This window comes from Kogia breviceps, chromosome 17 (assembly GCF_026419965.1).
Source record: "Kogia breviceps isolate mKogBre1 chromosome 17, mKogBre1 haplotype 1, whole genome shotgun sequence".
Taxonomy (NCBI): Eukaryota; Metazoa; Chordata; class Mammalia; order Artiodactyla; family Physeteridae; genus Kogia; species Kogia breviceps.
In genome coordinates this window covers 22,452,057-22,479,331 of record NC_081326.1, presented here as the reverse complement: position 1 = coordinate 22,479,331, position 27,275 = coordinate 22,452,057, and the positions used below count along the sequence as shown (strand labels likewise).

At 43.5% G+C, this 27,275-nt stretch overlaps 1 protein-coding gene across 1 annotated transcript in view; it reads left to right on the top strand.

Moving 5' to 3' along the window:
* ZNF704 (zinc finger protein 704) overlaps positions 1-27,275 on the top strand; it is a 229,308-nt gene that overhangs the window by 188,092 nt on the left and 13,941 nt on the right. Inside the window, exons 5-8 of the mRNA XM_059042559.2 lie at positions 8,280-8,380; positions 16,161-16,428; positions 18,980-19,084; positions 27,093-27,190. Of these exons, the coding sequence (XP_058898542.1) occupies positions 8,280-8,380; positions 16,161-16,428; positions 18,980-19,084; positions 27,093-27,190 (572 nt within the window). The remainder of the gene's footprint in view (positions 1-8,279; positions 8,381-16,160; positions 16,429-18,979; positions 19,085-27,092; positions 27,191-27,275) is intronic.

The following is a 27,275-nucleotide window of genomic DNA, read 5'->3' as shown; positions in this document are numbered from 1 at the left end:
CTGCTCCAGAAATAGACCATCTGTTAGAACTGCTGGGGAGGGCGGTGCTAAGAAAAGCAGCCCAGGGTCACGCTGTACGGGTTTCACGGTGATGACACAGCACTACCAGCCAGAGCCGGGGAGCTGATTGACCTCAGAGAGGATCAGGGTAAAGAAGAGAGATCTAGGCAATTTAATGACAGCATCTTAGAATAGTCTGCCAGGCAGTGTGTGGTCCAGGAGCTCGAAGGACTTCAGAAATCATCGAGCCCAGGCTCAACCTTTCCAAGTTACAGGACCGCTTGATCATGTCTGGAAATGTACAGATGTCCCCAAAGGTGAGGTGCACTTTTAGAAATCACTGATCGAGAAAATATATAAGGACTAGGGGTTTCTATTAATTCAGGAATGCTTTTGTTGTGGTTTTAGAAATCATTTTAAGTCTACACCATATTTAGGTATCATTTCCACAGGATCAAATGCACTCACTTTAAATGTATAGTTCAGTGAGTTTTGACGAATGTCCCCACCTGAGTAACCACCACGGTGATCCAGGCCAGCAGTCCTCGTGTCCTGTGCAGTCAGATGCCACCCCCCCACCCCAGACAGGCAGCCGCTGCCCTGACTTCTGTCACTGGAGATTAATTTTGCCTGCTGAAAATGGAATCATACAGTGTGCACATTTTGGTGTACAAAATACCACATGTTGGCAACAGGAACTCTCATTCATTGCTCTTGAGAATGTAAAATGGTACAACCACTTTGTAAAGCAGTTTGGCACTTTCTTAGAAAGGTAAATGTATATTCACCATGTGACCCAGTAATTCCACTCTTAGATATTTACCTAAGAGATAAGAAGGCATGTCCACAAAAACACTTGTAGACAAATTTCGTAGCAGTTTTATTCATCGCCACCCCAAACCGGAAACCCGTGGTACGTTATAAAATGGAATACTACCCCACAATAAAAGGCAACTAATGACTGAAATAAGGAACAGTGGGTGAATCTCAAAAAAAATTATGCTAAGGTATAGAAGCCAGATACAAGAGGATACATTCTGTATTATTCCATTTACAACAATCTTTTTTTGTTATTTTTAAATTTTATTACCACGGAATCTATAAATGACACATACAGGTGAGAGATGTTTAATCCCTGCTTGGTATACATTGGAATTTACCTACACACCTCACACATCGAAAATCACTAATCTTGTTCAGTCCTCTTGTTTTATGAATAAAGAAGGAAAGTCCCAAGGTGGTGAGGTGACATGTATAGGGCTGCTCTCCCGGTAAAGAAAAGAATTGGAATCCCTACAACTTCTAACAGTTACTGATTTTTTTAGGACAGCAGCCTTTGGAACCTGCTGAAGATTCTGAGTAGCCATATTGGTTCTGAAAGAGCCGTTGCAGCCTCTGCCAGGGGCGTGGCTTCCCATAACGCAGGCTGAGGAAGCATGTGTGATGCAGCACACTCATCCGTGCAGAATAATTGGACCTTCTTCTCTCTGGGAAGCTTGGATGTATGAGCGTCCACCCCTCGCCCATCCCAACACACAGACACACACAGACACACACACACAGACACACACAGAGACACACACACACACAGACACACACAGACACACACATACACACACACACACACACACACACACACACCAATCACCAAATAAAACATACCTCAGGATCTTCTCAGTTGCCTTAGAAAAGGCAACTTGACGTTAACTCCAGGCAGCCGTCCGGTAAACTGGTCACGTGATGTTCAAAGCCATGCTTATGTACCTTCTGGAATATAGCTGTAATTGAACTTGTCCCTGGACGTGTCATGTAATACTCCAAAATCCAGCTGTGTTTGCACTCTCGGAATTGAAGGTGACTTTCAGCAGTCATCTTGTCAGTCCTGTGTACCAGTCTGGGTTCTATCGGGAAAATAGAAACTACTCCATGTACCCTGAGTATGAAATAATTCAAAACCAGCATGGATGTTTGCCGTGGAAAGGGAAGCGGAGAGAAGATGAAGAAGGAAGCCTTGGCCAAAGATCTTTCTTGGCCAAAGACGGAAACCTATAGCCCCAAAGCAGTCCGTATGAGAGACATTCTGGAATCCCCAGGAAGTTCTTGGGCCCCAGGAAGTTTTGGCCTACAAGGCCAAAGTTGGGTGATTCTAAACAGCTTTCCTGGCCGCTGCTGTGAATGTCACATTGGGCATGTGTGAGATTCCATGAGTCTGCTTGCAACTGCCAGGAACTTCAGCTTAATCAGGCCGATGTGTGGAGGACCCTAGCACGCTGTGCTTCCCAACCGACAGTGGCCTCTGTCTACCTCGGACATCCCAGCTTTGTGAACGTCTCTTCGAGCTGAGAAGAGAAGCCAGGACTGAAGCACAGATGGGCATGTTCAGACTTGGAGGCTGCAACTCCACCGGCAGCTTTGCTTGGTTTGGCCTCTTGGGGCAAGCTTGGACCCATGTGGCAATCTGGGTGTTTATTTAGCTATTTTTTTCCTGTTCTCCTCCTCCCATGGCTGGCTTTCCTTTAGCATAACAGTGAGTAGTCTGTAGACAAAGGATTTGTCTCCCTTGGATGTAGTCAGGGGACTTTGAAAAGTACTTAAGCACCATTTAAGGGGCCTCTGGTTTGACCGAGAACATTCTTCACCTAGGTAGACAGATGTCGCTTGATTTCATTAAAGTTGAGGTGCTTATGCTAGCATACTTCTATTCTCCAAAAATTAATCAAGCAAGTGTTATAGGGTGACTTTCATTTTAAATTTAAAATAGGGTAATTTTTATGTTTGGAAATTAATGTAAAAATAAGATACCCTTCCCCAATATTTCTACCATGCAATTTCTACCATGTAATTATTTGTATTACATACCTCCCAAATATATAATGTTGTTTATATTCTTTTATAACCTACTTTTTCCCCATTTCAATCAAGGTCCTGGGGGAAGCTGGTGGTGTTCTCAGGTAGGGTAATTGAGAAGACTTTAATGAAGAGGCTCTTTATAAAGGTGTAGATAGGGCTAGAAGGAATCAGAAGGGATGGTGTGGTACCCCACGGGCAAAAGAGAAAAGTAAGGAGGAAGCAAAGTTGATCATTTTACTTCATTTCCATTACCTAATTTTCTTTGGGCAACAGATTTCTTTGGAGCCCTTAGCAGGGGCCCAGAAAAGTGTGGGCGTGATTGAGGAGACAACACGCGAACGCTTGCAATTGGTAGGTCTCCAAGTTCCAAGGGATTTAGAGAGGATATTGGTCAGCTTCATTGTATTTGGGGGATTCGATACCTCTATACCAGCTATTTCCTCCTAACTAAGGAAAGGAGTTATACCAATGACATTTATTTTTCTATAATCAGTACCAAGCTTTACTAATCAATTCAAGAAGCAAATGCTTGACATATTATTGCAAGGACTAGGAACAGAATGTTATACATAATACTTGTTAGGGCCCAAAAATACCACTGTGATTGTCATTTCCTAAAACAATCAGCAGTTTGACCCTTTACAAAATTCCTACGATGTAGGATGAATTTGGCTCTATATGTTGTGTAATACTATTATATTAATTTCAAAAGGCTGTATCTAACTGACTAATTGGTAGGAATCATCAAGTGATCCTGGATAAGCCACATATCCCTTCTTAAACCACTTTCTTCTATTTGTGCTGGTAATACCACACTGTCTGGATTACTACTACTTTCTCCACTCTCTCTCTCTCTCTGGCAGCTGTTTCTCAATCTCCTACATGAAATATTGGATGCTGCAGTGTCCCGGGCCTTCTAATCATCTCTAGCTGCATTTTTTCCCCTAGATGATCTCATCCAGATCTGTTTTAAGAAATCCTTCAACTCCTGACTCCAAATGTACATCTCTAGCTCTGACCTCTCCTCAGTTCCAGGCTCATAGATCCATGGTCCTACTTGCCACCTCCTCTTGATCAATAACAGGTATCTCAAAATTAGCATATCCCAAACAGAACCACAACTCACAAAGCTACAGAAGTCATCTTTAACACCGCCTCCTTTTTTTTTTTTTCTTTTTTTGCGGTACGCGGGCCTCTCACTGTCGTGGCCTCCCCCGTTGCGGAGCACAGGATCCGGACGCGCAGGCTCAGCGGCCATGGCTCACGGGCCCAGCCGCTCCGCGGCATGTGGCATCTTCCCGGACCGGGGCACGAACCCGCGCCCCCTGCATCGGCAGGCGGACTCTCAACCAGTGCGCCACCAGGGAAGCCCTAACACCGCCCCTTTTAACATTCCTCATACTCAGGCCAACAGCAAGAGCTGTTTGATCTGCCTCAAAAACTGATCTTTTTTTAAAAAAATTTTTATTGGAGTATAGTTGATTTACAGTGTTGTGTTAGTTTCAGGTGTACAGCAAAGTGAATCAGTTATACGTATACATATATCCACTCTTTTTTAGATTCTTTTCCCGTATAGGCTATTACAGAGCACCAAAATGGATCTTGAACGTATCTACTTTTCTCCATTCTCACTGCCCAGACCTTCTTCAAGCCGCCCTCTTCTCTGACCTGTGGGAGCATCACACTGGTGACCTTATTGTTCTCTCCCCAGAATAGAGTGATGTTTTCTTAAAGCCTAAATCATATAATGTCGTTCCCCTCCTTCAACCCCTTCAGTAGCTTCTTTATTTTAGAATAAAATCCAAATTCCTTACCTTCACCTACAAGACCCTGCATGATCTGGCTCTCCTTGCCTCTCCACATTATTTCAAACAGATCACACCCTCTCTCCTTTCCCTCTAAATTCACTGTCCTTTCTGGCCCTACAATATGTCAAGCTCTCCCCCATCTTCACACCTTTGCATTAACTCTTCCCTCTGCCTGGAAAACTCTAGCTCATAGCATGACTGGCTTCTTCTCCAACCTTCAGGTCCCAGCTCAGAAGTCACTTTCTAGAGGCTTTGTCTGACCTAACGCAGCCCACCCCCATTTCCAATGACCTTACCATACCTGAAACAATCATCATTTATTATCATTTCTCTCTCTCTCCCACTGGGATGTAAGTTCCTGGAGAACAGCTTCGTTTCTTTCTGTCACCAGCCACTGGAATATTCCTTGCTAAATAGCTACCAGGTTTAATGAATAAAGGAATACCATCAGCAAAAAGGCTTGGAATGAATTAGAAAGTGTTTTCATCTATCATGACTTCATTTCCAGATGGATATTTGGACTCTCAGATACCTGTAATTTGGGTTTGAGTCATTAATTCCCTTAAGTGGGAGATAATTTTTAATAGTATAGCTTCATTGTTTGAAAAATGGGCAGAAAGCATTCCTAGGGTGAGGATTTGTTCACTAATACTGTTAAGTTGTTATATGCTTTGAATAAAAAACACCGAGTAGAATTCTTTTTTGTGAACCTTGGGGTTAGGGGTGGGGGGGCAGGGCAGGATTTAAACTCTCCCCCTTTGGCTCATCTTACATCTCAGGCGTTTGGATCAGTGGCTCAAGGAGATCAGGGAGCCTGAAATCTGTGAACTGTCTCCTTAGAATAAACACCGACGCGTCAGGATCATGTACTTTAAAGTCTCCTAATTCTGTCTCTGCTTCTCAGCTCCCCTCACATCCCTCTCTCACTTCTGCCCCGTCTCTTCGCTGCTGCGGCTCCTAGGGCTCAGTACTGCCCGTTGCAGCGGGGAGCGCGGGCAGGCTGTCTGAAATGCCCGGGAGCTACAGTGGGAATGGCTGGGTTGCTGTGTCAGGAAGGGCGGCCCCTGGGACCCCGGGAGGCGTGGGTCCCTTCTGCTGTCACTAATCTTTCCCAGCGGACTGTGGCCGTGTGCCACCGTTCTCTGTCCTCCACTTGCCACGCTGAAAGTGACCATTCCCAGCACACAGGATACTCCTCACTTCCGGGAAGTTGCCAGGTACCTTGTTTCAACTGAGAAACCTAGAGAAAGACTTGGGTGCGGGTGGGTGGCTGGCTGGATCAGGATATTAATCCCATCATAATAGCTGATGAGTCATCCTCTAAATGTGTAAATGATTGCTTTCTAGAACAGGGCTTGAGGGCAGAGATCCTACTAGACTTGTAAACAAAGCTACATCAATGCGCTCCGTTCAAGGAAGGTGTCATGACTTCTAGGATGATTGGCCAGGGGAGGCTTACGGTTGCAGCGACCCAATTCCCAAACGTCAGTGGCTTAACCCCGTAAAGGAGTTCTCATGTCACAATCCAGTCAGGTCAGCGGGGGTGGTGAAGGGGTGTCTCCGCCCCACACAATCCTCCAGGGACCCAGGCCCCTTCCTCCTGGTACAAAGGTTCTTAACCTGGAGTCCACAGGTCCCGGAAGGGGGGTGGACAGAATTCAGGGAGGCTGTGAACTTGGATGGGAGAAAAAGTATATCTTTATTGTCATTAATCTTTTAACTATAATTTAGCATTTCCTGCAATTTTGATCGAAGACATCAAACCACAATAATGTTAATGCCACCTGTGACTACTACCAATAGAAATCATGGATATTTTCATATCACCTTACAATTTTAGCAGATATCATGAACTATCATTTATGCTTACCACTACTTTGAAATTATGGTCGTTACTAGACTCACTTAAAGATCTTGTTGTTTAATGGGTTAAAGAGTACATACATTACCATTTCACAAAATTTTTAAATGTTTTGATAGCTATTTCAGTACTCTTGCAGTTTTTCGTGATCCTATGTATTTTATTTTAAACATTAAAAAACATTATTCAAGAAGGGGTCCATGGAATTTAACAGACTGCCAGAAGAGTTCATGGCAAACAAAAGATTAAAAATCCCTGATCTAAGGGCTTCCCTGGTGGCGCAGTGGTTGAGAATCCGCCTGCTGATGCAGGAGACACGGGTTCGTGCCCGGGTCCGGGAAGATCCCACATGCCGCGGAGTGGCTGGGCCCGTGAGCCATGGCCGCTGAGCCTGCGCATCCGAAGCCTGTGCTCCGCAACAGGAGAGGCCACAACAGTGAGAGGCCCGCGTACCGCAAAAAATAAATAAATAAATAAATAAATAAAATCCCTGATCTAAACAACAAGGTCTGACTATATAGCACAGGGAACTATATTCAATATCCTATGATAAACCATAATGGAAATGAATATTTAAAAGTAAATGTGTGTGTGTGGATATATATATATATATAACTGGATCACTTTGATGTACAGCAGAAATAAACACAACATTGTAAATCAACTATACTTCAATTTTAAAAGTATTGAAAATTTAAAAAGCTGTGATCTAGTGGATCTACTGTCCCCTAAGTCCTTGGGTATCCCCTACCTCTAGTCAGCAGAGTGGGCTTGGGTGACATTGAGAAGTAGTTTAGGGACGAGGCTTAGAAGGCATGTGTGTCACTTCTGCCCATGATCCCCTGGCCCTGACCCCACCTAACTGCAAGGGAGGCTGGGAAGTGAAGTCTAGTCTGTTCCCAGGCAAAAACGGGATGGGGCTTGGTGAGTACATGGCAGTGATTGTCACCGTGCCCATGGAAACAATCAGCAAAGAGACAGCAGTCCAACGACAAGCACTCTCCCTGGAGAAAACTCACTCCCTGTCAAATTCACTCCGGGAAGTATAATCGTAAGACCATAATAGCTGCCATTGGTTGAATAATGACTCCCGTCAGTATTGCGCTAAATGAGTCACTTTCATGACCTCATTTAATCCTCATAATAACCTTATGAGACAGGTACTATTGTTCCTGCTTGATAAATAAGGAAACCAGGACCTGAGGAAAGCAGTCCAGAGTCGGTGCTCTCAATCACTGTGCTGGACTGTTTTGGAAAACTTCTGAGATCCTTGTAAGAGAAGATGGAACTGACTCCTGGTGGAGAGAGTGGTTCCTGGAACCAGACTCCCAAACTTCATATCCCAGCTTTGCTGGAAGCTGGCTCATAGACAGGGCAAGTTTTCCTGAAGCTTTCCAGGAATCTGTAAAATGGTGATAATAATAGCATCCATCTTTTAGGGTTAAATGAGATAAATTCTTAGACTAGCACCTGGCACATGATAAGTGCTCAGTGAATGTTAGACACTGCCATTAATGCCTAAATGACACTGTGACCACCTTAATGAAAGTGAACTCAATGTTCCAGCAGGGCTCAGTGTTCATGAAGGATGCAAGAAAATCTCTGAGGTCACCAAGATCCTCACCAGCCAGGGCGTTTCCTAGAATGGTGTGCTGAGTTATAGTCAAGAGAAGGGGACGCCGCTACTCTTCTAATGAAGGAAAAAATTTTAATGGTTGGATTAGTTTTCATTTTAATGTAACTTTCTCTCCCATTTATAGAACTCCATGAAGGTGATGTTCAAATGCCTCTGGAAGAACTGTGGGAAGGTTCTGAGCACTGCAGTGGGTATCCAGAAGCACATCCGGACCATTCATCTCGGGTAAGGCAGCCCTCCCTTCAGAGCTTGGCGTATCTCCCTCAGTTCGATCCAGGGTCACTTGCACTCAGAATAACACACCACACTGTGCCTTAAAAATTCTGAACACAGGAATAGGGACTAAGCCGGCTTGGTCTTCCTAATCACTATGGAGATGCCCACTGCAGATAACATAGGCCAGTATGGCAAGTGGAAAGAAGGTGGACTTAAACTTGTAAAGCCTCCGTAATATACTCACTAAGTCAGGGGTCCCCAATCCCAGGACCGAGGATCGGTTCCGGTCCGCGGCCTGTTAGGAACTGGGTCGCACAGCGGGAGGTGAGCAGCGGCAAGTGAGCGAAGCTTCACCTGCCACCCCCCCATCGCTCGCATTACCGCCTGGACCATCCTCCTCCATCACCCGCTCTGTGGAAAAATTGTGTTCCAGAAAATTTGGTCCCTGGTGCCAAAAAGGTTGAGGACCGCTGCACTAAGTGATATTAAACAAGTCATTGCTTGGAGCCTCAGGTCCTTCTGAAAATGAGGCTAATAATATCAGCCCTGCAGGGGCATGTGTGAGGGTCAAAACTAAAATGTATGTTAGAATAATTTGTAAAAGATGGACCGCTAGGGTAGGGTAGGGTAAGGTAAGGTAAGGGGTCCTTGAACCCCCTGAAATTGTCTGTAAAATTAGCTGTGCACTTTTTTCCCAGTGGAGTGTATTCGTGACTTTGAGCCTCAAAGGCAGATATAACCTGAAAAGGGTTTAAGAACCACAGTGACAATCAGTGCTGCTGTTGCTATTCTTATGATGCCTAATGACCTGCCCTATCATTTTCCGTTGCCCAAATAAGTCCTTTATTTGTACAACGGACACTTCCTTGTGTTATATAAAAATCATTCTAAGGAAAGGTGAAACTAAGTTTCTGGCAACAGGGATTAGGGGCCCACTCCAGAGGGGCAATGGTAGTTCAGCTGCCTTGCACTTAAGTCTCCGGGTTTTTCTTGTCCAGGGATCTGGGACTGAGAAGAGACCTTGAGAAGCTGTAAGTCATAACCAGTGTGCGTAAGGCAAATCCAAATACATGACCAGTCCCCCAAAATGCTTGGACACAGAGGAGCCCTTTCAAAAAGATGAGTGTTGAGAAATAAACACTACAGTCACTTTGCCCAGCTAGGGATAAATTTAGGGAATGCATCATCCATAAAAAAAAGTGGTAGAAAAAGAAAACAAGAACTGGTTCTAAGGTGATTTTGCTGATTCGTGTGGATCGGCTCCTTCAGGGACTAAAGAGAAGCAGAGATCTATCTCCCTAACCCGTAGGCTTGGGACGCTGGAGACACAGCCAGACCCTTCCAGGGCACAGCACGTGGAAAGTCACCAAGCGCCGTGGGTGTGGCCCAGCAAAGCAGGGCGTCTGCTCTGCTAGCCTGAGGGTCCACTTCACCCTCCAGGAAACACCGCACCGAAACACTGCGGGGGCAGAACGCGCCCCTGTTCCTAAAGGCTTCGGAGGAGGAGATCCTGCAGCTTCTCCCCTCAAACCTCACTGTCAGCACAGCCCACAGAGTAGATAGCTCAGAGTTCTTTAAAGGTTTAGGAAGGGCTTCTGGAAGCTATAATCAGGACCTGGGGTATCTGTTTTCAAGTCCCTCTCTGCCCAACGATTCAAATCCTATTCAGCGCTACACAGAAACACATGCCACGTATATGTATTTATAGACTACAGACAGCATCACAGGATTTTCCTTTGCGCTTCCGGGGTGCTCTCGTGGTGGGTGAAATTCAACGTGCAGCTGCTGTATTCTCTTCCCTGGGATTCCCTTTTTACTCTGTGTGCTTCACATTGCCTTGGTGAATTAGGATTCACATCCCTGCCCGCCATCGCACAGGAATGGGCCTGGGTGCGCAGGACTCCCGGGCTGCTCTGTATGTATATGAAGCTCTCATGGACCTGGGTAGGGGTCGGAAGGGGACCGCCTTTGCCTTAATCCATGTCCTCCGTGATGAGACTGTAGGAGGATGGGGCATTTTTAATGAGTGTTGGCTGTGGGACCTAGGGGAAGAAGGGGGCATTCCAGAACCCCCAAATATGGGTCTTGCATCTTATGTAGCTGCAGTGCACACCATGCCAGTATAAAAAGTACACTGTTTTGCTCGTAAGTCTCACTCCATTCTTATACACCAGGGGCTGATCCTGATTTATCCCCATGTAGGACACACAATTTCCCCCAGGCCTGTGTGTCTATTAGTGGCGCTCAGGCAGCCAGGAGCGACTCGGCCTGCCCTTTACTGGAGAGGAAGTGGGGACAGGAATAGAACAGGTGCACATTCTTCAGCCCACTGTCTGGGGTCTTCCATGCTCTGCTTGTAGGAAAGCCTAGCCCAGCCTGACCTGATACAGTGCAGACACCTCCCTAGACGCCTCAGCCTGAGACCTCAGGGGAAATAGAACGAGGCTGGGAGAAGCCCCCGATGTGGCTAAACAGAAAGGCCGAGGAGAAGGGCAGATTTGTGTTTTAAGTTCTATACAGGGATTGTCAAGTGGGAAAAAAGTTTATTCCGAGTCAGTGTCCTGCGCCTGCTGGATATGGTCATGAAATTTGGGGATGCCCCAGGGAAGGGAGATGTGCAGAGGCTATCCCGTAAAACCAAGGAGCCAGATGTGCACCATTTCCCTAGAAATTCATAAATCCAATAAATGTTATTATTTATTCAACAGATATTTTATGCAAAGGTTTCTGTGGAAAAGTACAATTTTCAATATCTCAGGGAGAAAAACGGCGGAAGTACTAGAAGATATTTTTCCTGGTGACAGTAAACATTGAGGCTTTTTTTTTAATATATATAAATTTATTTATTAATTTTTGGCTGCCTTGGGTCTTCGTTGCTGCCTGTGGGCTTTCTCTAGTTGGGACAAGCGGGGGCTACTCTTCATTGCGGTGCGCAGGCTTCTAATTGTGGTGGCTTCTCTTGCTGCAGAGCACGGGCTCTAGGCACGCGGGCTCCAGTAGTTGTGGCACGTAGGCTCAGTAGTTGTGTCTGGCAGGCTCTAGAGCGCACAGGCTCAGTAGTTGTGGCTCACGGGCTTAGTTGCTCCACGGCATGTGGGATCTTCCCGGACCAGGGATTGAACCTGCGTCCCCTGCATTGGCAGGCGGATTCTTAACCACTGCACCACCAGGGAAGTCCCAACATTGAGGGGACATTTTAACATCAGCCTTATTTTTATTTAATACGCACTCAGTGCTTATTATGTGTGCGGTACACTTCTAAGCACATATGTAGTAGGCCCTCCATACCTGCAGCTGCGGAACCCACAGATATGGAGGGCCGGCTGTGCTATGTCATTTTATATAAGGGAGCAGGCTGCCAAAATCACACACACAGCTAAAAGCTGTCAGGATTTCAACCCAGGAGATATGACTCCAGAATTCATGCTGGGAATCACTGTGCTATAACGTCAGCTTCCTTCGTTCATTCATTCAACATTTAATAGGCACCGACTGTAGGCCAGATGCGTTGATGTGTGTGTTGTGACACAAAGATGAACAAGACATAGCCCTAGAGAATCAGTCTTAGGGAGGCGACGGGGCTTTAAAAAAAAATTACAGAAATGTGCCAAGTCATTACATAAAGTGAATTAAATAAACTGAATGCACCTCACAGGGAGCTCAGAGGATCTAACAGTTCGGAATTAAGTCCTAACACCTAACGTGCAAAATACTTCCCCGATTTGAGAGCTCAGGTCACTTCCACCTCCCACCTCTCGCCCGGCCACTGTCAACCGCTCCAGTCTGCTTTCTGGCCACCCACCCCTCTTGCTCTCCTCTCCTCTATTCTCTCCCCAGACAATTGCCACAGTGATCCTTTTAAAAAGTAACTTATGGGGCTTCCCTGGTGGCGCAGTGGTTGAGAATCCGCCTGCTGATGCAGGGGTCACGGGTTCGTGCCCCGGTCCGGGAAGATCCCACATGCCGTGGAGCGGCTGGGCCCGTGAGCCATGGCCGCTGAGGCTGCGCGTCCGGAGCCTGTGCTCCGCAACGGGAGAGGCCACGACAGTGAGAGGCCCGCGTACCACACACACACACACACAAAAAAAGTAACTTATGTCAGTGAGTCTATTTCTGTTTTGTAAATAAGTTCATTGGTATCATTTTTTTAGATTCCATATATAAGTGGTAGCATATGATATTTGTCTTTGTCTGTCTTACTTCACTGAATATGAAAATCTCCAGGTCCATCCATGTTGCTACAAATGGCATTAGATGGCATTAGAAAACAAACTTATGGTTACCAAAGGGCATAGCATGAGAGGGGGTGAACTGGGGAGAGATAAATTAGGAGCTTGGGATTAACAAATACAAAGTACTGTATATAAAACAGATAAACAGCAAGGACTTACTGTATAGCACAGGGAACTATACTCAATATCTTGTAATAACCTATAATGGAAAAGAGTCTGAAAAAGAATATATATATGCTTTATATATATATATAATATATTAAAATATGTATATAATTACTCTGCTGTACACCTGAAACTAACACAACATTGTAAATTAACTATACTTCAGTTTTTGAAAATAAAAAATAAATAGGGCTTCCCTGGTGGCGCAGTGGTTGAGAATCCGCCTGCCCATGCAGGGGACACAGGTTCGTGCCCCGGTCCGGGAAGATCCCACATGCTGCGGAGCGGCTGGGCCCGTGAGCCATGGCCGCTGAGCCTGCGCGTCCGGAGCCTGTGCTCCGCAACGAGAGAGGCCACAGCAGTGAGAGGCCCACGTACTGCAAAATAAATAAATAAATAAATAAATAAAAATTAAAAGTAACTTAGAGTCCTCAAAATCCCCAGAGGCTTCCGTCACATTCAGGACAAAATCCCACGTCTTTCCCCAGGGCTAGAAAGCCATGTGCCATCTTGCCTCTGGCTTCTTTGCCACTCTGCTCTCATTACTCTCTGCCTGGTGCCCCGAGCACCAGCCACCTGCCTCTCTGCCCTTCTTGGAAAGTGCCAAGACCGCCCACCCCAGGACTCTGTGCATTCTTCCCACATGGTTCCCACATGGGTTTCTCCCTCACCTCATATAGATGTCTGCTCAAATATTACCTCCTCGGAGAGTCTTCCTCTGAACATACTATTTTAAATCATGTCCCCGTCATTTACGCTAATTAAGGACACTCTTCATGCTGCTTAATTTTTCTTTCTGGGATTTGTCACTACCTGATGTATTAAATGTCTATTTCCTTATGGGTTTTCTTTATGAGTTGTAGTCGATGTACAATACTATATCAGTTACAGGTGTACATTCTGGTAATTCACAATTTTTTAAGGTTATACTCCATTTATAGTTGTTACAAAATATTGGCTATATTCCCTGTATTGTACAGTAATATATCCTTGTAGCTTATTTTATACATAATAGTTTGTACCTCTTAATCCTCTACCCATATACTGCCCCTCCTCCCTCCCCTCTCCCCACTGATAACTACTGGTTTGTTCTCTATATCTGTGAGTCTGCTTCTTTTTTGTTATACTCACTAGTTTGTTGTATTTTTTAGATTCCATATATAAGTAACATCATACAGTATTTGTCTTTCTCAGTCTGACTTATTTCACTTAGCATAATACCCTCCAAGTCCTTTCATGTTGTTACAAATGGCAAAACTTCATTCTTTTTTAATGCCTGAGTAGTATTCCATTGTGTGTGTCTGTGTCTGTGTGTGTGTGTGTGTGTCTGTGTGTGTGTGTGTCTCACATCTTCTATATCCTTCATCTGTTGATGGACACTTAGGTCGCTTCCATATCTTGGCAATTGTACATAATGCTGCTATGAACATTGGGGTGCATGTATCTTTTTGAATTACTGTTTTGTTTTTTTCTTTAGGTATACACCCAAGAGTGGAATTGCTGGGTCATATGGTGGTTCTATTTTTAGTTTTTTGAGAAACTTCTATACTATTTTCCACAGTGACTACACCAATTTACAGTCCCACCAACAGTGCACAAGGGTTCCCTTTTCTCCATATTCTCGCCAACATTTGTTATTTTTGTTCTTTTTGATGATAGTCATTCTGACAGGTTTAAGGTGATATCTCATTGTGGTTTTGATTTGCATTTCCCTGATGATTAGTGATGTTGAGCATCTTTTCATGTGCCTGTTGGCCATCTTCATGTCCTCTTTGGAAAGTGTATTCAGATCTTCTGCCCACTTTTTAATAGAGTTGTGGGCTTTTTTTAATGTTGAGTTAATGAGCTATTTATATATTTTGGATAGGAACCCCTTATCGGTCATATCACTTGCAAATATTTTCTCCCATTCAATAGGCTGTCTTTTTGTTTTGTCAATGGTTTCCTTTGCTATGCAAAAGATTTCAAGTTTAATTAGGTCCCATTTCTTTATTTTTTACTTATATTTCCTTTGCTTGGAGACAGATCCAAAAAAATATTGCTACAATTTATGTCAAAGAGTGTTCTGCCTATGTTTTCCTCTAGCAGTTTTATGGTGTCATGTCTCACATTTAGGTCTTTAACCCATTTTTTGTTTATTTTTGTTTATGGTGTTAGGGAGTGTTCTCTTTTTTTTTTAATTATTTATTTATTTAATTTATTTTTGGCTGTGTTGGGTCTTCGTTTCTGTGTGAGGGCTTTCTCTAGTTGCGGCAAGCAGGGGCCACTCTTCATGGCGGTGCGCGGGCCTCTCACTATCACGGCCTCTGTTGTTGCGGAGCACAGGCTCCAGACGCACAGGCTCAATAGTTGTGGCTCACGGGCTTAGTTGCTCTGCAGCATGTGGGATCTTCCCAGACCAGGGCTCGAACCCGTGTTCCCTACATTGGCAGGCAGATTCTCCACCACTGCGCCACCAGGGAAGCCCAGGGAGTGTTCTTATTTCATTCTTTTACATGTTGCTGTCCAGTTTTCCCAGCACCACTTACGGAACAGACTGCCTTTTCTCCATTGTATATTCTTGCCTCCTTTGTCGCAGGTTAATTGACCACAAGTGCGTGAGTCTATTTCTGGGCTCTCTATTCTTTTCCACTGATCTATGTGTCTGTTTTTGTGCCAGTGCCATACCATTTTCATTACTATAGCTTTATACTGAAGTCAGGGAGCATGATTCTTCCAGCTCTGTTCTTTCTGAAGATTGTTCTAGCTATTTGGAGTCTTTTGTGTTTTCATACAAATTTTAAAATTATCTGTTCTAGTTCAGTGAAAAATGCCATTGGTATTTTGATAGGGATTACATTGAATCTGTAGATTGCCTTGGGGGGTGTGGTCATTTTAACAATATTAATTCTTCCAATCCAAGAACACGGTATATTTTTCCATCTGTCTGTGCTGTCTTCAATTTCTTTCATCAGTGTCATACAGTTTTCTGAGTACAGGTCTTTTACCTCCTTAGGTAGGTTTATTCCTATGTATTTTATTCTTTTTGATGTGTTCCATTATGGGTTTTTCGTTCGCCTCTCCCCCTAGACTGTATGTTCCATCAAGGCAGAGTCTATTTATGTTTTGTTCACTGTAATAGTGGGACTCTAAAAAAAGAGCCAGGACATAGCAGACTCTCAATAAATTGTTGTTGAATAATTGATTGATTGGTTGATTAATTGAATAAATTGCTTTAAGAAGTCAAGGAAGGCTTCCCTGGAAGTGAGTGTTGCAGGATAGGTAAGAGTTTGCCAGGCAGACAGAACAGAGGAAAAGCATTCCAGACAGAAGGAACAGCATGTGATGTGCCAGATTTCAAGGCAGGAAAATGGCTTGGGTGAGTAGGATTGTTTTGCTCTCTTTTGCATTAGGCGTGTTGGGGAGTCTGACTACAGTGATGGAGAAGAAGACTTTTACTACACTGAGATCAAGCTCAACACAGACTCGGTGGCAGACGGACTGAGCAGCCTGGCCCCGGTTTCACCCTCCCAGTCCTTGGCTTCGCCTCCTACTTTCCCCATCCCAGATTCCAGCAGAACAGAAACTCCTTGTGCCAAAACTGAGACAAAATTGATGACACCCTTGAGCCGCTCTGCTCCCACCACCCTCTACCTCGTGCACACCGACCACGCTTACCAGGTGACTGGCAAGGGACTGTGAGAGTAATCACTTTACTCCTAACCAAAAGCAGTAGTATTCTGACCTCTGAGTAAAGGATAATTCAGTGGAAATTCAGCATCCAAGAGAGCCCAGTAGCAGAGTTCACTTTTGCTTTTTCTCCTTTTAAAGCCAGGATCTCGCACAGATGAAACCCTGTAGGTCCCTGGACTTTGCAGTACTGATTGAAGATCCCATCCCTGAGACACTGTTATGAGAATTAAAATCCTTAATACTGTAAAACTCTCAGAAGGGTGCCTGCCACATGATATAATTACCTGTTAAATAAAAAATAAAATAAGTGAAAAGATGAGCATTGGAAAGTGCTGACGCGATGCCACCCTCGTCCTGCACCCCAGTCCGGGACTTAGTGCACTCCCTTCTGAATTGGTAACTAACTCTCTCAGACTGGAGCTGTGGTTGTCAGTGTTCCCCAAATCAACAGTGTCAGCATCACCTGGAAACTTGTTAGAAATGTACATTTCTGGGCTTCCCTGGTGGCGCAGTGGTTGAGAGTCCGCCTGCCGATGCAGGGGACGCGGGTTCGTGCCCCGGTACGGGAAGATCCCACATGCCGCGGAGCGGCTGGGCCCGTGAGCCATGGTCTCTGAGCCTGCGCGTCCGGAGCCTGAGCTCCGCAACGGGAGAGGCCACAACAGTGAGAGGCCCGTGCACCGCAAAAAAAAAAAAAAAAAAAGAAATGTACATTTCTTGGGTTTGCCCCAGACCTGTGGGACCAGAAGGAGGGGTGGGCTGAGCAGTCTGTGTTTAAAAGACCCTCTAGGAGATTCTGCTTCACTCCAAAGTCTCATAAGACCTTAGAGACAAAGCCTGCAAATACAGGACACGGCTAAAGCTCCTTTTCCCCCAGCAATTATTAACTCTTTTAAGTGTTGATTTAGTGAAGTTTCAATACACTCAAATTTTTAAAAAAATTTTCCCATAATTATCAACCACCTTATGTAACTTTTGAGAAGAAAAATCTCCTGTACATATTTGTAATTGTGTTCTCCCACCCTTGTTTTATAAACACTTTCCATAGAACTGAATATATAACCAAATTCAATTAAATTAAAACATTAAATTGTTTTAATCATTCTTTTGTTAGGGATCTACTTTTTAGTCTATCCAGCTTTTTAATTATCATCAGTAAATCTACAGAGGATACCTCTGTGCCAGTAGCTTTATTTTTTCTTTGAATTTCCAGAAGAGTAATGATTGAATCTTAGGATATAATATGAACAGCTATGTATTGCCAAAATATTTTCCAGTGGTGCCAGTTACAAAACCACTGTCACTAGCAACTGTATGTATAAAAGTAGAAAAACTAAAGCTGTAGAGGAAGAATTCAGCCATTTATTTAGTAGACTTCAACTCAAGAGCAATTATTATTAACTAATAATTGCTAATAATAATAATTAATAATAATAATATATAATAAATTAATAATAATAATTGCTAACTAATAATTATAGTTAGCAACTAATTATTAAATTAGTTGATGCAATAATTGTCATTCCTGACTCTTCTTAATGGTGGTCAAAAGAATTATTCATTCCTTTGTTCTTGTTTGTCAGGGTCGCATTTAGGTCCGAAATCATGGGCTTGAACCAACTTAATTAAATTATTTTGCTTATCTACATAATGAGAGTTGGAACACACACTAAGGGATCTAGAAGTTCCTTCCCAAACCATATATTCACAATATTGGGATTTTTCTGTTTACAGATATTATAAATGCTCAGCATAAAAATATTAGAAACATAAGCAAAGAAAGAAAATCCATCCTTAGTCCCAACAACAAGAAAGCCCCTTGGTTCATATTTTTGGTGTGTCCTTCAAAAGTATTCTATGTGTGTATGTATACTCATTTTTTTTTTTAAAAAAGGAATCTATTGTAGTACTGTTTTCACTATGCTTTGTTTCTTCCACTTAATATCTCATGAACATTTTCCCACACCAATGAGTATTCTTGAACAACATCATTGTAAATGGATCCGTGGCTATATCATGATATATCTACCCTTTTCCCTATCATTGGACATGTGTTTCCAGTTTTGTTAAATATAATTCATAGTTCTGCAATGAACATCCTTATATCCATTTCCTGAGAATAAATTCTAGAAGTGGAATAGCTAGCATACAGAACACTAAGAATTTTTATATGTATTGCCAAATTACCCTCCCAAAGTGTTGTAATTTACAACCAACCATCACTGCATAAAAAAGTGACTTCCCAACTTGATAGTGAGGAATTGTATATCACAGATGTCCTAAAATATGTATATGTATGTATAAGCAAATTTCTTTTCAGAAATCGGTAGTCAAAAAACTTTCTCCTTTTATACCTTATTGCTTAGATATATAAACAGTTTATCTCTAGCTACTCTCTCTGTGTTTAATTTCCTCCTATTATAATTTAGTCATTAATATAGCTGAGATTATTTCTGAGGCCCTACTTTGGAAATGACAGCTTAAGACTCTGAGTAGAAATGTTCTTTCATAACAACTTTCTCTGTTTTCTATTTGACAGGCCACGCCCCCTGTGAACATTCCAGGATCGGCCAAGTTCACCCCCAATGGCAGCAGCTTCAGCATTTCTTGGCAGTCTCCTCCAGTTACCTTCACAGGCATTCCAGTAAGTAGAAAAGCAAAAAGCCAGAAATCTGGTCAAAGCCAAACGTATATTTAGAACAAATTGTAGAGACATGCAAGAAAAAGACAAAAATTGGAATGCCTGAAGAATTCTTTTTTTTTTTTTTAATGATATTTGTAAACTCAGCGAGGTGTCTCGTGGTCCAGACAAGCCCAACTTCTTTGTATAAAAGTGTTTTGACTGGAATTTTAGAAGCTAAAAGACAGTTTCATCTGTTGATAAACAACTTGTTGGAAATATATCAAGATTTTTTGTGTGGGTGGCATATCTGTATGTCTCCAAAAGGCTTTATAAAATGAATAGCTGAACTCAGACCCTGAACATAAAAGAAAGAGACCTTATATGTAAATGGCATTTATCATTATGAGTAACTTTATAAGATTTGACTTTGAAATTATTGTTTGTGGGTATGTCATTTTGCAAGTTCAAATAGTAGAAATTGAAATCACTTTTTTTCTTCCAAAGCCTGAATAGTCCATGCTGAAGCGTAATTTGCAAATAAATGAGTGCTGAAATATGCCATTGGGTTTAAGTAGTATATAAGAATTGATTTGACATAGTAAATGATTACTGTCTGAAAACTCAGCATGAATTTGCTTGATTCTTAACTATTCATTTAAAAAGATATTAGGTCTTTTATAGCTTATCACAGAATATCCATAGACCCCCATACCGCCGATGTTCAAGGGGGTTTATAACTCCTGATGAGGTTCAGGAAAGTGGCTTATGATAATAGACATTAACCTTATTTTCTCCTCTCCACCCCTCTCCCTAAGGACCTCACAAAAGCTTCTTATTGCAACCCCTGGCAACTCCCAGAGGTTTCCAGCAAATACCAAGGCCTCCTGTGGAGCTGATAAAAATGAAAGGGGCTCAGTCAATTACGCTGTGCTCTGTCAATGAATATTTATTAAATTCTCTAGAGGAATAGTCAACAATAAAAAGCATCCTGCTGGCAGCAATTCAAGAATTTGTGGCTTCCAGAAAATACTCCTAGAATAGGATTTTTAAACAGGATCATGGATCTGGAATAATTATGAAAGGTGTCTCCTTCACGAAGAGTGGAACTGCTGGCTGTTCTCAAAAATCAAGAATACAATGAGTGCCCTGTTAGTAACATTTAAAAAGAATAGCTTAGACACGTAGGTATTAGTTTTGTTTCTGGCAGGAACAATGGTTCCCTAAGGTGGGTGTCAGAGGTAAACAATCAGCCCTTTTGGCGACTTTTTTTTTTTTTTTTTTTTTGGATAGACATAAAAAGACCCAGAGTGGCTCTGCCATGACATTTGAGACAACCCTTCTACGCCAGCAAGGCAGCTACAATGACAGAATGACAGAGACCTGCTGTTCTGAATTCCGTTCCTCCCTTCTTCGATTTGAGCAGAATTTTCAAGAGCATCCCCCTAAAGCTCATCTGGTGTAAAAACAAGTACAGTGTGTAGACAGAACGGCCCGGTTCAGACCTCCTTTCAAATTACCTCTATGACCAGCCCAAATGGAATACTTTCCCCTTTGTTCTAGTAATTAAATCATCTCCCTCTGAAGTATAGTGTGACATCACGCTGTGTGGTTGTTCTTTTTAAAATTGGGGTACAGTTGTTTTACAATGTTGTGTTAGTTTCTACTGTACAGTGGAGTGGAGTTCCCTGTGCTATACAGCAGGTTCCGATTAGTTATCTATTTTATACGTATTAGTGTATACATGTCAATCCCAATCTACCAGTTCATCACACCCTCCCGCCGCTTTCTCCCCTTGGTGTCCATACATTTGTTCTCTACATCTGTGTCTCTAGTTCTGCCTTGCAAACCGGTTCATCTGTACCATTTTTCTAGATTCCACATATATGCGTTAATACACGATATCTGTTTTTCTCTTTCTGACATTTCACTAGTTCCATGTCCTCCAAAGTTCCTAAATGTCTTACACGGTAGGATACCAGCCAGGATACCTCCTCCTGTTGGTTTTTCAACAGTGAAATTTTAAAACTCTTCTCTCTGTGGACAGAGTCCCTCATTTTGCTATCAATTGTTTACCAGGGACGTTCTGGACTAGAGCTTTGACAGAAAGTACATAGAGTAACTGAGTTAACTAGGTATCCCACTAAAATCCTACGTGAGCTTCTAATTTATCCTTTTGCCAGAGAATTCCCAGTCTATCTGGTTTTAGACTGTTTCAGCAGTCAAGCTTGCCATTGCTATCTAAAAATAAAGGTAAGGGGATGGAGGGAGCTGCCATTTTCGAAGGCTTTTGTTTTATTCTAGAAAGAAGACAAGGAGTCCTACTACTAAAAATGTTCTTCATGTTGCCCTACTCTCTATCAACGCTTTTTTTAAAAGAAAAAAAAAAAAAAAACTGGCTGTTTGCTGTCCATCCCCTTCTACAGGGCACTGGATCTCACGACTCCACACCACGCAGGCATAGGACTGTCACATGTCCACTGGCTGGGTACCAGCAACCATCCCTGAATTCTCCAGGGGTGCTAGTCCCGCCTCTAGAAGACAGGGAGCCAGGCTGACTCTGAGAACATGTGAATCCCCACCTCCTAAATTTGTGTAACAGGATTTTCAGACAGAAGCTCTAAAAGTTTTAAACGATAAGATACTGGTATTAGTGGTGGCTTCAACTTTATCCAAACTGAAGAACAGAGCAGTTGCCATTTTATTAAATCCTCATTAAAGAACACATTTCTTGTTGTACTCCAAAGCAAGTACTCTGAGGTTGTCAACCCCCATTTAAGGTTTCCTTTTCTCCCATGTCTTTGAGACCTGGTATTGAAGAGGGGATGCTTTTGTATGCTTCCTAGAAAGTAGAAATAATCTCCTTCTGTGAAATCCCAAGGTTTGAAGAATTTTATTTATTCATTTGCCTACACTGGACTTCCTGAATTTGGGGCTTTAATAAGTTCCCTGGGTAAGACCTCTTCCGGGAGGTGTATAGTCCAGAAGGTTGATCTGCATATTCACCAATGTAACCTTTCAGTCTTTTCTAGCCCAAGGCTATGTACATAGGGGTAGGGAGAAGACCATGGTTAATTACTGCTTTCTTTGACCTGTTCTTCCCCAATGACCCCTAATTATCTCCATTTCTTTCCCGGTCTTTTCATGGCAGAAAGCTGAGAGCTCTTGTCCCCTGTGTTAGTCTGCCATAATAGACTGGGTGGCTTTAACATCCCACATTTATTTTCTCACAATTCTAGAGGCCACAAGTCTCAGATCAGTGTGCTAGCTGATTCAGTTCCCGGTTGAGGGCTCTCCTGCTGCCTTGTCAGGGGCCAACTTTTTGATATGTCCTCACATGGCCTTTTCTTTTGGAGGGGTAGGGAGATAGAGAGAGAGCCCTTTGGTGTCTCTTCTTCTAAGGACACTAATCCTATTGGATCAGGGTCCCACCCTTTGGACCTCATTTGTCTTTAATTACTTCCTTAGAGACCCCATGTCCAAATACAACCGCACTGAGAAATAGGGCTTCAACATGTGAAGGGGGATGGAGCAGACACAAAATCCAGTCCATAAGAGGCCCCATGCAAGCAAATAGGAGCTAATCAACTGCTATCCAAGGGCCATTCCAAGAGGCTTCAGGCCAGAAAGACAGTCTCCAGACCTGAAATAGTAGTGCTTAATTGTTAGCTTTTTAGCTGGTTTGTTTTTTATTAACCCTTTGATGGAGGGTTCAGAATATTATGTTAGAAGAGATTAAGACCAAGACAAGGGGCTTTTTTCTTTTTTTTTTTTTTTCCCGTTTGGGAGATAGAAAATCGCAAAGAAAAGAAATTTCTCCAACATATTTACAGAAGGACACAACATCTGTATTACCGCTCTGGTGTGAGGCAAGTCCTGACTGGCATTTACAAGCCGTGACCTCTAGCCGGTCACAGGACCTCTTTCAAGCAATGCCCTCGACTCAGCTCTAGGACCACCACCTTGTATCGTTGTATTGTTGAACACAATGCCTGGCACTGGCTGACATTATGTTGTACTTCCTAGTGCTGTTATCTGTGACATGTCTCATCACTGTAAAACCGGGGGCAGAGAAAGTGGATTCTCCCTCTCTGGGGTTGACTCATAATAACACAAATATACTCAACCTATGGGAAACATTAGCCACGGTTTTTGCAGACTATAATTTAGAATTCTTTCACCTCTTCTGAGGTCACACCTAATCAGGAGACAAATTACAGGCATGGAGCCCATTTTAGTTATGTACAAATAATACCATACAGTACTCTCTCTAAGTGTATGATATGCTTTATAAAACACATCCCCAAATAGAACTTAAAAATGGTTAAGATGTAAAACAAATAACTCTGGAACGTGGAGGCCACTAGGAGAGAGAGCCAAATCATGTTTTCCAGGGCTTTATTCCAGGGCACACAGCACTGCCATCAGTTATGAGGCAGGATGCAAGAGAGAAAAAGCAGGGCTTTGACACCATTCAGAACCAAGTTCCAAGGTCGGTTGGTGTCAAACAGCCCATGTTCAAACCCCGGGTCTGCCGTTTACTTTCTTCGTGGCCTCAGAAACTTCCTTAACTTCTCCATTTCCTCATCTATAAAGTGGAAGTGATAGCGATGCTTATCCTGGGCTCGTTATGAGTATGAAATTAGATAACACAGGGCAGGGTACTTAGTTTCACAAGCTCTTGGTAATTACTGATACTACTTTTAACTCTGGGATGCATGTAGGCCAGTTCCCTGCTCCAAGCCTAAATTGTCTTACCTACAAAATGCAGATAGTGCTTATTCTGCAGGCTTTTTGGTGAAGATTAAAAGAGAGTATAAATAACCTAGTGGCCTTTCGCATTTGCAAGCACTGAATAAATGTTGGCTCCCTATATCCAGTCTCCCCCCACCCTCAGCCCCAGCTAACATCAGAGGCCAAAACATGATTGTCTGGCTATTAAAAAATCTCCAGGACTTCCCTGGTGGCGCAGTGGTTGGGCGTCCGCCTGCCGATGCAGGGGACACAGGTTCGTGCCCCGGTCCGGGAAGATCCCACGTGCCGCGGAGCGGCTGGGCCCGTGAGCCATGGCCGCTGCGCCTGCGCGTCCGGAGCCTGTGCTCCGCAACGGGAGAGGCCACAACAGTGAGAGGCCCGCGTACCGCAAAAAAAAAAAAAAAAAAAATCTCCAGGAAAGCTCCCGATCAATAGCTGGCGACTATTGATCCTCCCACAGAACTGAGCCGCACGCTGGTGTGTGAACAGGGTCCTGGCTTCCACTATGCTGCAGCCTGTAGAAACCCAGGTCGGTTGTGGAACGGGAGGGGGCTGCCATCAGACAGGACTAGACACGAAACACGTGTGCCCTCAACTCCAGACTTAAGAAAGCCGTTAGCAGAAATAAAGAAGGTAGAGAAGGGTTCTTCCTGCAGCAGGTCCAAACCTGTCCCTCATTCCTCCCCTAGACCTATGAGGCCACCAGTTTTCTAATTTCAGTTAAGTGGCACCCCCATCCCTCCAGCCTCTCAGGCCAGGACCTAGGACGCGTCCTTGACTCCTCTTGCTTCATCCTTGATTCATCGAACGATTTGTCCTCTTATTTTCTGTCCTGTATCCCATCTATCAGCAAGTCCTGGACTCCGCCTCTACAGGATACGAATCCAGCCCTTTCTCCTCACCACTGCCACACTCTCATCTTAGTCACCAGTACGTTTTTCTCCTGAAACAGTGCAAAAGGCTCTTAAGCGGTGCTCGGGGCTCCTGTCCAGGCTCTTGCTAACCCGTTCTCCAAGGAGCCAGAACGATCTTTGTAAAGCATTAATCAGATGTCTCACTTTCTTAAAATGCTCCCCTGGCTTCTCTTGCACTTAGAATCACCTTCAAATTCCTCATTACAGCTCCAAGGCATGACCTGAACCCACCACCTCCTGTCCTCCCGCCTTCCTCCTGCCTCTTACGCACTGTCTTCCGGCGCCACTGGCACTCTGCACCCGGGAGGCCTTGGCCCTTGCCCGCCCCCTTTCCCCGGAGTGCCCTGTAGATCAAAGGTAACCTCCCCAAGAAGCCTTCCCTCACCACCCTGAACAAATATGTCCTCTCCTTCCATCACGCTTGGCCTGGTAGCCTATTTTATTTTCTTCAGGCGCTTATCACTAAAATGCCCTTACTTGTTCTGTATTTATTGTCTGTCTCCCCACTAGCATGTATACTCCATGAGGGCAGAGACTTTATCTTGCTCAGCACTGTATCCCCACTATCTAGAACAGTGCCTGGGGCATAGTAAGTCTTTAATAAATATCTGTCGAATGAAGAGCATTTTATAATCTCATATCACCCCACACAAAACTGACGTATGGCCATTCTGCAAAACTTAGAACCTTCCACATTATCCCCGGCTGATGGAAACAGTGTCACTGTCATGTCACCTAAACATTTCCAGTTCTCTGACTGAATAAAGAGGTACTCTTGGGATTCTACAAGTTCTACAATAATTTTTAAAACAAAGTTTGTTTTTTTTTCATTGTCCTGGGCACTTAAAACAAGTCATATGAGCATATTCTAGATCACCTTCAGTGGTAGTAAACTCTGAAGCATTCACCCCCTCTACTGTGCTAATATGCATCCTGGTCCCGATGGGATGGCGGATGGGAGTGGGAGGTGGGGATTCTGCTTCTGGAAGAACCTACATATCCATCCACATCAAATGGAGACACTGAACACCAAAGCTTTGGTTTTAAAATATTATGTATATCACTCACCTCTGCTGGCCCTCAGTCCACCTAACTTTAGCAAAAAGTAGAGACGAATGGTACAGAATAAATGAGACTCATGGCAATAATGGTTTAAAATGTTAGTTTTTTTTTTTTTACGTGTTTAATTTTTTTTAAATTAATGACTAGGAAAATAACACTTATGTACATTCCTTTACATTGAAAGAAAATAGAAAATACTGGTCCCTGTACTACAGAAAATCAATTCTATGGAATGTCCCCATGACTGTTGGTTGGTACTGGTATTTCTGTGGTCACGTTGGCTTCTAAGTGATTAAGTTTCTCAATTTATTAGATGTTTGCTCTTTTGTATATGGCAATATTGTATATTTACTTAAAACATCATTTATCTTTTGGTACAAAGTTAGTTTTGTGTAGCTTTTGAGAATCCCATTTGCTGGGAGGATATTTAGTGCTAGGTGAGCAGGTGATACAAAGAGAATAAGTGAGAAATGCAAGAGGAATGGAGAACAAAGGGGACCCTCCCATCATTACGACTGAGAGGTGGGGTGTAAGGGGGTTAAACACATGCTCTGGCATCGGGGAGAGCTCAGTACAGCCCTGGCCATTGCAAGTTCCCTGACCTCGGGCAAGTTACTTAACCTCCCTGTGCTTGGTTTCCTCATCTATAAAATAAGAACAGTGAGTACTTATCACATGGGGTAGATGTGAAAGTAAAGCTGTTGTCAGTGACCCTGGCACATAGTGGATGCTCAGTAAGTACTACAAGATTGACATTCATGCTTGATTTGCTCTTTGCAAAGGATCTTTGCTTCTTGCCTTTTTCCCTGTTCAGACCCCAGAGTCTGCCATGTGGACGTCTTATGCAAGAAGCCATTTATTTACTGGCTGTGAATGATCTAACTGAATAAACAGAAGGCTGAGATCCACATTGTGTTTTGCCACTGACTAGCTGTATAATCTCAGAGGACTCTCTTAACCTCTTTTCTTCTTTAAAAGACAGACGGATAAGGCTTGGAATAGAAATGTGCTTTAAGGTTGAAAATATTCAAGTGAAAATGGGCAACTGGGAATGCAGAGGTGTTGTGAAGTTATGAAGATTTGTGAAGTATTCATTGCTGCTGGGTCTTTTCTGTTGGGGGATGCCTTTAAATTCCGCCATGAGCATCACCCCATCCCCATTTTAACATGTGGTCTCTGTGAAGGAAGCACAGCCTCTTCGTGTCTGATGGTTGGGTACCCCTGCCCACGTGGCAAAGGCTAACGAAATGCATGGTGAGGAGAGCCTGCCCCGTTAACTTTGTTTTCCATGTGCTTCCTAGGTGTCACCAACCCACAGTCACCCAGTGGGCACAGGAGAGCAGAGACAGCACACTCACACCGTCTTGTCCTCCCCACCCAGAGGGACAGTCAGCCTAAGGTATGACTGCTTGAAACCCCACACGCCTCCTCTCCAGGGAATTAACTGAAAAATAGAACAGCGAGAAAAAGGGAAACCAGAGATA